Source organism: Blennius ocellaris (genome assembly GCF_963422515.1).
Source record: "Blennius ocellaris genome assembly, chromosome: 5".
NCBI classification, from domain to species: domain Eukaryota; kingdom Metazoa; phylum Chordata; class Actinopteri; order Blenniiformes; family Blenniidae; genus Blennius; species Blennius ocellaris.
In genome coordinates, this window is record NC_137654.1 from 21,615,491 (window position 1) to 21,628,856 (window position 13,366).

A 13,366-nucleotide genomic window follows, 5' to 3' on the forward strand; every position below is an offset into this window, starting at 1 on the left:
AGGGCAGTGGAAAGTAAAAACTTTGTGCACCATCTGCATCATAATGGAAGTAAATGCAGTGTTTCTGAATCATACCCCCGACATGACGCATGTACTGCATAATGTGAAAAGCATCGGTCTTAAGACAGAATCCTGTGAAACTCTATGTTTCACTTTGGTCTGAATTGTTGAGTCATCATTAACATGAACAAAGTGGAACCTGTCAGATAAATATGATTGAAACTAGTTTAGTGCTGTACCTTTAATCCCGATGATACTGTTTGTTCTAGTAATAGGATGTCATGACCAATAGTATCAAATGCAGTACTGAGATCTAACGGGACAAGAACACAGAAGAGTCGTTTTTTTCTCAGGCCATGAGAAAATCATTAGTAATTTTGACCAGAAATGTCTCTGATCAAATAGATTGTTTGTGCTTAAATAAATTCTAGCGATAAAAAGGAGGTTACACATTGGTCTATGGTCTATGTGGCCTGTGGCGACTCCCAGAGGTATTCCTGTTTTATCTGGGCTGTCCCTCCTGCATGGCCCCCAGACCTCCTCCGCCAGTCCCACCACAAGTTTGTTTTATTTTGATGTTTTTCACAGTCTCTTGTGTCAACCTCCTTGACTTCCCCATCTAATTTCTGATTGCCACTCCCTGCCCAGATGTCTTCCACCTGTGCCCGAGTGTGTGATTCTGTGTGATTCACCTGGGCTTCGTTTGTGTGCCTCGTTTTCAGTTCACCTGTATTGCTTTGTGGTGTCCGCATTGCTGCGACCACGTCTGTGTTCCTGTATTTCTTGTGTTACCTGTTTAATAAAACCTATGTTTGTCTCACTACCAGCTCTGTCTGGCTTTTTAAGTCCTCAATTCACTCATGAATCCGAATCACTTTGAGAAAGACAGTTTCTGAGTGTCACTGTTTCAATGTCTTTCTGACTGCTTATATGTGAGCTTTCGCTATTCACAAAAATATATATTTCAATGTCATATTCATAGTTTTTGCAAGTTTATAAAGAAATTAATATAATAAAAATATATACACAAAATTTGTTAAATGGTGGAATAGACGAGACACAAGCAGTAATATCTTTTATATATTTATCTTATCTGATTCATTAAAAAAAAAACTATTGATGAGATCAAACATTCTTTTATGTAAGAATATATTTCTGGAACTTAAAAGAAATTTTTTTTAAACCGTTTTAAAATGGTTCTCAATAACATCATTGGTTTGAAAAATTCAGTTTGCTAATATGTCTGTGACCAATTCATGCAAAGAAATCCACACTGTCACTGTTCACACAGTGTATTTTCCATCTTATGCTCCAAATTCTCCAAACATGAATGTTTGGAGAGTGAAACAGTTTAAAAGAGACTACAAGTTGAATTCCATCATATTATCGCAGCATGACTGAAATATAATTTGTGATTGTGTTATGTTAAAAATGTAGACCTGGATCCTGGGAAACGATTTACGGATGACGTTGAAAGAAACACCTGAAGTCATCACAGTTTGTTCTCACAGTGAAACCTTGTGCTTTATATGTATGATGGATCGATTCAGTGTTTGACTGGCTGGTTAATATTTAATTATTCTGTGTGGATTGTGGACTTGTGGCATTCCTGAGGTTTGGACGCAGAATAACTGTCACTGAGAACAACAAACACAGTCCGTTACACATTACTGGAGGATTCACATTCTTTACTTCGGCAGACGTCGCTGCAGGCTCGCCTTTACGTTGCACTGAAAGTCAAGCTTTTCTTGTATTCTGAAAAAAGTCATTCAGTAAACAATGTGTTTCTGTTTATTCTATTCTAAAGTAACTGTTTCTTTAAACTGTGTTTCTTTAAAGAGTGTGTACGAGTGTGTTTTTTTTTTTTTTATAGGCACTGTGTTCATAGTACAGGTGTGTACTGTCAAAAACAGAATCTATGTTTTCTTTTCATGAAAACAACAAAGGAAAACTGGTCAAGACATGGAATATGAAAAATAATTATGATAAAAAATATAAGAAATCGCAGTAAAATCAAAAATTTAAATAGATAAACACATAATTCATTGAAAGCAAGGTTGTTAGTTTTAAGCTTTAAGACTGTCTTCAGTCAAGAAATAGTTCAGCTTTATTTTAGGACAACTAACAAAGTCATAGTTGAGAATCTGAGGGATCAAGCTGTATATTCAGATGGGAGGATGGAAAGCGCTTCAAAAATGACACCAGAATTACGTCATTTAAATTGTAGGGTTTTATGTGCTTTCTCTTTCTCCTCCTGGTCAGGGTTTTGAACTAAGTTGGTTTATTACTATTATCATTTATTACTATCACTTAATTGTTGTAGTGTGTAAATGCTTATTCAAAAAGCAAAAACACAAAAATAAAACAGTTTAATTTTTCAAGTCAAGCTCAGCTCTGGATGTAAAATGTGCAATTCCGACAACCCGTATTGAAGTTTTAAAATATTGTGAGAACGTGTTGCATTTGTGCTTCAGCAGGTGTTTAAGACATTTATGTACTGTTGACAATCCTGTAATAGAAATCTGACAATAACCCTCTCAAAATGTTATATTCTGCATTCAAAGCTGCCAAAACAGCGTGTATATATTAATTTTGGTTAACTGATTGATTCCACATGGGAATATTACGTCTGAAATTGTGCATGGTATGGGAAGCAATCTAAAGGCAAATTAAACACAGTGAAAGCACTGCATGGCCTCAGAGTCCCTGGAGGTCTCATCCATTATTCACGTACATTATAGCATTACAGATAAAGCCGGCACTGTACTGTATGTGCGGGTTTAGCATTCAGATGGCGAAGTGATGAAGGGTCTGCATGTTGGGAACAGTGTTCACCTCACCACTGAGAGCACAACAACCCTCTGGATGTGTGTCACGTTCGGCCGCCTGCAGCTACGTTTCCCCCGCTGAGAATGTCAGGTGACATGTGACTGGTAGAAGAAAAGCCACGCCGAGTGAATGACACATGCATGGCTATGTATATCAACCTAAAAATGGACACATTAATATGAATGCAGTGAATGTTTCCCATCAAATTTGAGAGAAGATTTTCAAATCGGAGATGAAAAGCGGGAGAAGTGAGAGTGCTACAGCTGAGTCACTATGAAAAAAAATAACCCTCTGAGATGTAATGGGATGGAAAGCTGTCTTTCATGCACTGCTATCCAGGCCACTGCTCTCATAGTGGTAGAGTGCCAGTTACTGTGGCTCATGTGAACAGGCAGGAAACAGAGCCTGTTTTTTTCTCTTGCAGTGGCATGTGTTTCTCACCTGATCCCCCATCACTCTTCCCAAATTACAGAAGCCCCCAGATATTTACATTGCTGTACTGAGTGTGAATGTGGACATTGTCATCCACCAACACTGACTCTATTTTCCTGCTCTTTTGAATCAATTTGGCGAGGCCAGAGGAAACCTAATTGACCTACAAGCGTGTAACTTTTGCAGAAACTAAAAATAAAAATCTTAAGGATGTCTGGACTAACAAATAAAAAAGAAACAGCTTTAACTAACATCTAAGACGAAAATATGTCTGCATTGGTCAAAAAGACATTTGAGGAGGTGTTACGGCCTCTGACTTCCTCACTTTGATCATTTCTGGCATCCAATGCATTTACAGGAAGACAATGAAAGTAGCTTTTAGTGCTCTTCTGTGAATTTCTTTCAACATTAAAACTATTGTGTGCTTTGAAATATATTTATTTATTTTCTCCTGATAAGAAAAAGGACCAAGCGGTTTCTTGTTCAACTAATAGACATTTCACATCTTACGCTGATGATGAAATGTAGTTAAACATACAATGTTATTTTATAATATAACTTACAAAAAAAAAAAATATGTTGCACCCTTCACAGATAGTTCAGGTTTGAGCTGCATTTCAGAAATGATTAGCTTAAATTTTAGAAATGGAAATACCAAAGAGCAGAGCTAGTATAATTTTAATTAAGAAACATTTTAAAATCTTTTTAATAATGCTCTCGCTGCATGCCAATGTTACATTTGTCCACCAGGTCTCAATTTTATTGAGTAAAGAAATGATGAGAGTCACAGTACCACTTATTATTGATTACGTGATTCAACCTCCATAAAAAGATTGTGTCATGAAAAAAAGAACTGAAATTCTAACTTGAAAGTAATTTCAACTGTGTTATGAGACCATTGATTTTACTTGGAGAATGTGTATGCCTGTTGAAATAAATCTTATAGTCGGTGATCTTGGTTTGTTTCACTGCTTGGGATCATGTGGAAAAGCTTTCTAATGTTAAGTTGAACCTCATATGCAGGGTTGGAAATAAAATTCTGCTGGTTGATGATGACACCTCCCATCTCCACAGATTTTCATTCCTTCTGCTGATTTGGACGTCCTGGTAGATAATCCATCTGACGAGTTCCCATCATTTATGAATACAGCAAGCAGGCTGGAGGCAGATCCTGAGTAGGGGATTTGCCCACGGAGATCGCTGTAATCCGTTTGTAAACGCCGTGCGGTGAGTTGGGTGGAGCCTCGGACCTGGTCGGAAGAGTCCGCCAGCAGCGGGACGCATGCGCACTCCGGATGCGCTCCTCCATCCGAGCGCACCAGCAAATTGGATGAAGTTGTCGTGATACCTGCTTAAAGGCGCCGCCCGTGGCGAGGACAACTCAGGTCTGCTCATGTTATAGGTAAACGTGTTTTTTTTCTGTTTTCAAAGTGTCAAAAGAAAGCCGCGAAGTGTGAGGATTAAAGAAGATTCTGAGTGTTTGGATGTGACACAAGCGTCCGGACTGGGGATTTAGATCTCTGGAGCGCGTGCTGACGGAAAAGATGCGGAAACAAACACAGAAAGTCTGTGTGTTTTAATAGATGTGGCTGTGGACCTGCTCTGAGATCAGCATGCCTCGGCTCCGGACAGGGGGAAGAATTGTCCAACTTTCCTGTCCTGTGCGACAGTCTGCGTGGTGTGAACCGGCCGCACGGTGCACCACTCCTCGGAACTAACGGGTTTTGTTTGGACTTTGCAATCATCATGTCAAAAGTCATCCAAAAGAAGAACCACTGGATCACCAAAGTGAACGAGTGCGCGCTCGTGCGGGACTCTTGCGGGGAGATAAACGTGGAGCTGCGCGGGGGAGCGGAGAATGGAGAGTTTCCGTACATCGGGCAAGTTCGAGAGGATGCTGTGTTTTATCAGGACGGTAAACTGAGCGAAGGGGAGCTGCTCCTGGAAGTGGAGGGACTGTCAGTGTCTGGATTACCCCTCTATGACATATTCACTGTGATCGACTGCTGCAAAGGTCCCGTCAGGTTAAAAACTGTGCGCCAAGGTAAGACAAACAAACGGGTATTAAGAGTGGGCGGTGGGTTACGGGAAAATAAAATTAAATATAAATTTTTCAATCATTGTTTCACATAAGGTTTCATTACTCCATGTGGAATTAAAAAAATAAATAATTGGCACAATATTACAAGCAAGTCGTGGGGAGCTGCTGCTCATCTGGAGTTTTCAGGGCTTTGACATGAAGCTGTCCTGGCAGTCACTCTGCCCTCATTTCGAACACTGGCAGGGCCACTTAAGGTCAGACTTGAGGGGTCACAGATTAGACCACTTCACACTAACTTTAAGCTAACTAATCTCCAATACTTAAGACATGCACTACAAAAATCCACGTCCCATGCATTTGAAAAAAAATCCCAAACCTTTAGTTTCTCTGCCTAAGCCTTATGGCTTTACCGTTTTGTTATTTTTAAAAACAGCTCGACATTTCACTACACCTCTTCCCAGGGCTGCAAATAACCACTAATGTATGTTCTAGGTTTTCAACCCCATTCATTATTTAGTGGCCAAGACCGGCCCACCAGAAGTTCCAGTAAAGCCATGGGACGACTTTGCAAAGTGTAAAAATGTAACTTTGAACCTCTAAATTGAGAGAAAGTGGAGTCATTTTCTGCACTTTTAGTTGCAAAAGAAATGTAAGAGACATTTGGACTCTTCTATGCATTTTGCACAAAGAGGCATCCTTAAAAATGGCACTTTAACCTCTCCTGCTTTGTAATTACAAACTTTATTCAGGTTTTCTCATCCGGTATTGTATTGAATTTTCAACAAAGGTCAACATTTGGAGTTGTAGATAGATAGATAGATAGATAGATTGCTTTTATTGTCATTGTGCAATAAATTGCACAACGAAATTACGGTGTAGCTAAAAACACAGTAAACATAGACATACAGTAAACACTGGCAGCCATTCTCACATTCAGCATTGCATTCATCTCAGCAGACGCGCCATATATACAGAATAACCTAACATTTTACACACCCATTCAGCTCTCACACAGACCCACTCACACACACCCAAGGACATAGTGCAGTAATGTAAAAGTTAAAAAAGCGACCAATAATAAGTTAAGTAAAATACCAATTTAGCTGCCCGAGGTACTACAATGATTGTGATTATTTACAGAGTACTTGTAGAATATTATGCTGTTATCTATGCTGTTCAATCCACTCTAGATTTGAGATTTGTGTGACCTCTCAAATGAAATTAGATTAATTCACCTGCTTTATTATGCATTTGCATAAAGCTCAAATATTCACTTAATTTCAGTGCAGGGCAGAAAAGTAGAATGTCCCACATTTGCACAAGTTTTGCTTGAGTGGCCAATCACACCCTTCACCCTCTGTGGTTGAAAACGATGTCTTGTTTATGTAAACCGGGGATCATTGTTTGTGTGGTTGAGACACCACTTCATGGGCAGTGGGGGTTATTTCTGGAAGTGCTCCCTCTGGTAGATGAGCTTGACCCATTGGCCACGGTCTGCTGCACCTGCATCTGTCTGAGCGCCTCAGAGTCAAACTTTAGCTGCTTTTCTACCTTTCATTGTGCATTGGTTTGATTGTTCATAGTGAAAGCCAAGCATGTATGCCTCTTGATGCCTATATGAGTAGTATACTGTAATAGATGTCCTTTCCACTTGCTAGCAGGTGCTTATTTTCACCCATTCTCGCACACCAGTGGTTATTGGTGCTGTCCTGAAGACACTTCAATGCAAGCTCAGGCGTATGACAAGATTGGAGGACAATAAATATATTTTTAAGGTCTGAATTTTCCCAACAGTTCACTTCAGGAGTCTCTTTCCATACAAGTTGACATTGGGCCTCTCGCTCACACGTACACAGTGTTTGATAAAGCTTGCAGCGCCTTGCCTCTGAGGAAATCATTAACTCTGTTACATAACAATGGTTTAGTGTCAGTGTAGCATCTTTGCCTTTGTACTGTATGTCCGTCCATTAGTGGCTACACAGTGAATGTTTGACCTCTGGAACTGAAGTCCCGACCCCTGGGACAAGAGCTCAGGACTAATGCTACTGTGTATTTGCAGGACGGATATTTGTTTGACATATAATCAGAGCAGGCGTGCACCACAGGAGATTTTCTTTATCCACATTGTTGTAATTATTCCTAACTCGTATTGGAAAACACTTTGTAGAAATCTGCTGCCCTCTGAATGGAGACATGAAGGATATCCCCGTCCATCTGTCATTAGTGTCTTGCATGAGTCAGCAGATTCTTTTGGTCCCTAATTAAAGGAGAGTTATATCCCTCGATTGTCTGGGAAGCCCACAAGACTTCCTTTGTGCCTGGCAGTCTGTCGGGCAGACCCAGAAGGGATAGTGATCCAAAGCTGTCCTGTTCCAGATGACAGGCTTTGGGGACGGATCGTATTGCCCTCCAGTGAGCTGCAGGTCAGATTACGCGAGGTGGCCTCAGAACTGTACGTGGAAACGCTATCAGCGTGCTCGCACACAGGCCGGGGTTGTGTTGCACTATAGTGCCCACAGGTGTGTTGCTCCCACAGAGGAATGCAATAAGAAAAGCACCTGAGTGAAGTCTGAGCATTCCTGGGAAGAACAAGGGAATATTACACTCCTGTGGTTTTGACTCGTAGTTTTCATGAAAGTGTGACACAGTGTGCATTATTCAGACCAACTGGAGAGAAACAGACCCCTCTTCTCCAACAGGTTTTAGACTTTGTAAGAATGAGACTGGTGACTTAGTTTTATTGTTGACTGTAATGCAGGCTGAATTGTCCAGTGTGTTGATACACCTGTCCCTTTCACCTTTTACACCATCATTGCCCCAGGCCCTCCCTCAACGGCTCTTTCAAAGTAAACTAAATACAAAGCAAATATCAATCACCTATATATTTTTCTGTATGTATCCTTTCTGTGGGCCGTGGTCCTTTCAGATGTGACAATATGAGATGCACTCACACAGGTGTGTGACAGTTTTATGGGAGGGGCTGATTGTCAGGTTAAAGTACAAAGAGGGAGTAGTCTCAGACATGTTACGACCCACCTCTGGAGCTCCACTCTGTTGTCAGCAGGTGAATCAATGCACTGTATACAGTTTTGGTGTCATTGTCTGGTGCCCTGCATTTTTTTTTGTAATCTCCTGATCACCGTGGCATGTTTGAGAAGGGGTGAAGGTTAAACATTGGAATCACGTAACATTGCTGTATCGACTTCAGTGCTGCTGAAAAGTGTTTGTCCTCAAGTCTGAAATGGGTCTGAGTTTCGATATAGGAGATGTTGACAGCTAAGTTATTCACCTTTTAAGTGAACCGCAAACCCCTCCAGTGCCTTGTGGGCCTCGGGGTTCTTGGTGGTCTGATCATGAATGGCATTTTGAAGAGGTGTCTGTCTGTGATCTCTGTGACAAATGGTTCTTGGTGACCACAGATTTTGCCTTGAGCCGAGTCCAGGCAGAGAAAATCAGGACAGCCCACTGAATGCCAGGCATTCCTGAGAGGTGGAGGCTGGAGTTCATGCAAACACCCAAATGATACTAACCACACTTTCACATATTATACTCCCTATTTGGTTCCCATTTCATCCTATATCTCACTTTTTTTTTTGCTTCCTTTTGTGAGTTTGTTTTCTCCCCGGAGCCACAAGAGGTTTAGTTATTGAATTAAACTTTGGAGAGACTCAGCATGTTCACATGCCTACGTCCCAAAACCCAAACCCCAGATGCTCTAATCCAGCCTCATGACCAGAATGCATAATATACAAACGTTTGAATGAGATTAGCTAACAGAAACAAAACTCAACAGCTGATTGGAGAAAGATGCAATTTTATAGTTAGCTCGCTTACAATTAAATTAAAACTTCACACAAGAGGAGTTAGTTGATGATCGTTTCTTATGAATACATTTAGGTTGTTAACAATAAACTATATAAATAAATACAATAAATGTGAGAATTTTACTTCCCTGGACTAAAACAAAGGGAAACATTTGGAGTTGTTTGTATTTATTATACAATTGTTTATTCTGCAGTTATTTTACTCTTCCAGCCCATTTTTGAATGAACTGGCTTGTTTATGGCTCGTAAACCCCAAGTCACTACGAACCCTAACCCTAAACATAATTATTTCCTTTTAAAATTTTAACACACCTTCCTAACATTTTTGTGACCAACTTAAACTACATTTCAAATGTTGAAAACAAAGTCCCCCCCAAAAAACTATGCAATTTTAAAAACGTGAATTTTATTGTATTTTGTGTCCTTTGGTCCATTCATTGTTTCTGTTGATGAGTCTGCATGTGATAAGGACATGACGCCTGACTTGTTAAGCTGTGAATTCAATGACTACATGGAGGAACCATATGGAGCATTCGAATAAGTCACAGATGGCACTAAACGAGGGCTAACCATGTTTGCCCAGCTTCTGAGGTTGTTGAAATGAACCAACGGGGATATTGAATCAACTTGTCATTTACACCAGTGGCTCCCAACCATTTTTTTTTCTTTCCCCTGGAGCCCCCGCCCCCTACAGACCAACTCCACAATATATATTACAGTACCGACAAACACTGGCACTGTCACTGCCACTGTCATTAACACACAGAAGTCAGAGCCTTTCAAATGAAAGTATTGTTTGATGCGGCTCTATGACTGCAGGAAAAAAGGACAAAGTTACATGCAATAAATGAAAAACCATTATTAATGAAATATAGTTCAGTGGGTGTTTTTTTTGTTGATTTTGAACAGACTCGGGATCGATTTACGTGTTTCTGGGCCTGGTCGGCCTGGTTAGGAAGACTAACACGCATCAGAAAGATAGAACATCTTTACAGAAACCGTTCTCCTGTATGACCGGCTCGTCCCACAGCGCATGCATATTTCTTAAATATGAGGAGTTTGTCAGACCTGATTAAATACAACAGACTACATGCAGCCCTGAATGGCTTGTCAGAGGCTTGTGATGAACCCTACAGCTCTCCTTCCTCCTTCTCTCTCTGCTTTTTTTTTTTTATTCCTTTGCTCACCGCCGTCCCATTTTGAGCTCGGTGTTTTAGACAGCCTCTAAGATGTTTTGTGTGTTCTCGTCTTTTTCACATGCTCACGCTTTTTTAGCGCAGAACAAGTTCGAGTTTATGAGAATCTCTATGTTTGCTCTTTGTTTTTGAGGTTTGTATGCTGGAATTTTACTGTGGCATTGATGAAGTGACTCTGTAAGATTAGTAACAGTGGCAGCACACCAGCAAAGCAACTAAAAAGCCTCACAAGCGGTCTGTGTCATTTAAGCTTGAACAAGCGCTTGTGTAATTCTTAGACTTTGCCTCAGGTGTTGTGAAAATGAGGTTAGGATGGATGGAGCACGGGCCAGCAGGGCAACAAGAAACAGTACTGTGTATGTGATGCTCCAGCAGGCAGAGGCATTTATCCTCTGCTTTCTGTTGCAGAGTCACATTAATGTGTCTTTTTATTTTTCTTTAATCATCAAGTATCATCTTAAGGTACAATTGGTTTTTTTTGTCTGATCTGAATCCAACTTAATAAATCGGATTGTCTATGTTAATACTAAGCCAGAGTTCTTATGTTTGTCTGAAATCTGGGTGGACCTGCAGACACATTATGTTTTTCTCAGCTGTGTTTCAGGAAGGTTTTTTGGGTTTGTTTTTTTTACAATGTGTGTGTGTTTCTAGTAAATGTTCATATGAGAAAAACACTTAAAATGTAGTAATGACTTCAGCTTGAAAGGAATGCTTCAGGCGATAAAGGAGAGCAAGTCCATGTCTGTATGTCCACAAGGAGGGAGACTCCTCCACAGTGACGAACACAGAGAGCCGTCTGCTTGTCTGAAGTATTTCAATCTTTATATTCTACGATAAGTTCATCAAAGGTTGCTTGCTCTAGCCGGATGTGAAAAACTATACAAACTGATTTGATACTGGAGGGAAAAAAACCGATATGTTGCACCATTTTTTGTTTCAGTTACAACGCCGACTTGTAGCTTAAATCATATGTTGTTGAGAAAAGTAAGTACACAGAGGTTATAGCTATTTACAGTGCCGGTGAAACCCGAGCAAATTATACCGTCACTGCAGAGTGTAAACAAATGGATGCCAAGAACAAACTCGAACTCGTTCTTCTGACTGACTGTGGCGCTTATCAACCTGGAGATGGATATTATCCTGCTAATGCACATTGCAATCAAATAATGGGAATTAAATATGAATAACCATTATGACAAAATCAAAGGTTGTACTTACAGGTATAATCATATTAATTAAATATTTGTGGACTGACCAAATGTGGATTAATGTTGATTGTCTCATTCAGACTAAACTTAGAATTTTAACATTCAAACACAAAATTCAGTTGATACCAGTCAGACTTCAGATAACAGAAATTAATAATTTATTTGTCTATTGGTCTCATATTGGTACATAAACGCTCAACAATTCATCCACCAGAGGCAGCCCATTCATAATTTCTTTAGATTTTGTGTTTGTTGTCAGTCCTCCTCTTCTTAAAAAGGTTTAAAAAGTAAGATGTGTTGTATTCATGCAGAACAAAGACTGGCTAAATTAAGAACAAACTCGCTGCACTTGTGTCGCTCATTTAGTCCTCCCACACTCTGCAAACATCATGATGAACAACAGTTTTTGTTTTCAATCAATCTTTTTTTATGTACTAGATCTAATAGTAAACACGACTTTTATATTTATTTATCAAATCAAGTTACTTCAAAAACATTACTTTGAAAAAAAGAAAAGAAAATGTAATTTTGTAAATCTTTAAACTCCCAAAATACAAATGTGTGTCGTTAATGAGAAAGAGGCAGATACTTGATTGATGTGAGAAAATAGGAAAGATTTTCCTGAGAGTTCGTCTGCATGATCAGGTAAACACATGCACACGTCTCTATTTGGTGGCTATTTCTTTAAAATGCCTACCATTTTGTAGCCTCAGTTTTATTTCCAGGAATATTGATGATATTTGGATCAGTGAGATGGCTGGGTCAACTTCAGGAAGGTTGATTGTGTGACTCTTGATAGATGATCAGTGCCCACATTACCATCCATCTTCTATATCGCCTGTTTGAGCGTCGTATAAATGAAGTCATCCATACAGTATTATGAACATTGGCTTTCCTCTCGTTGTTACTACTGCACATGCAGATGAAACGATGCTTAGGCATGATCCGGTAAATTCTATCAAACACATAACATGCACACTCACTTGCAATGGGAGTCTCACATATTGACATTTAAGCTGCGCTCCTTCTCCCATCACACATCTGGAGGGGATTATGTACCATCACAGGCTCTCTATCATACACATAAATCATAGTCCTACTTTTAGTCTGTTTCTTTGGTTTTGTTGTGGTTTTCAGGCACAGTAATTACACCTCCCTTAAGATGCAAATTGCATATAGTGTGTGAAACGCTCTAATTTTCCCCGAAGCTCCTCTGTCATCAGCCTGGTTTTCTGCTGCAGGACCCACTGCACAGTTGAACGTCTTAAAATAAACAAATCTGCACTCATGTGAATCTTCTGCCACACTGGTGACAATATCTTTATCAGTGTGTTGTTTGGTTGAAGGGAAGGTTTGTAGATGATCCTGAGAGGATTTCTCATGCCGCTGAGCTTAGGATCCCCTCCTCCTAGTCTGTCAATCTGCAGAGATTCAGGTTGCTCGTAAGCTCTTGAGAGGCTGACCTGACCCTGCAGGGTTTTCCAGTATATAAAATGCTTTATACACTATCATCTCCAATCCTGATACTAATGTTCACACTGGCATTTGATCTCTGAGCATGCTTCTTCCTATATACACACACAAGTAAAGCATTAAGACAGTTACTTCCCTAAATCGTATTTTCTGATTGTTTTTAAAGACGCAGTTGTGAGACTTGTTTATGGGCTTTCTTCTTGTACTCATGACAACACAGGTCATGCTGAACGCCAGAGAGTATTTGAAGGCTTTGTTTTGGAAGGACACTACTTGTTAATATTTAACAATTTGCAGTGTGGGTAACCTAATGCTGTGAGAGATTAACTTGTTCACAGTTGAAAGTCCCTCCAAAGTCGATGA

General features: G+C 39.9%; 1 protein-coding gene across 1 annotated transcript in view; it reads left to right on the top strand.

The window, feature by feature from the left end:
* Positions 1-4,905: 4,905 nt before the first annotated feature.
* The window catches only part of LOC308130510 (membrane-associated guanylate kinase, WW and PDZ domain-containing protein 1-like), a gene marked incomplete at its 3' end in the record, with an annotated part of 46,002 nt that continues 37,541 nt past the window's right edge, over positions 4,906-13,366 (top strand). The window contains exon 1 of the mRNA XM_080496913.1: positions 4,906-5,305. Coding sequence (XP_080353039.1) covers positions 5,008-5,305 — 298 coding nt within the window. The 5' untranslated portion in view covers positions 4,906-5,007. The remainder of the gene's footprint in view (positions 5,306-13,366) is intronic.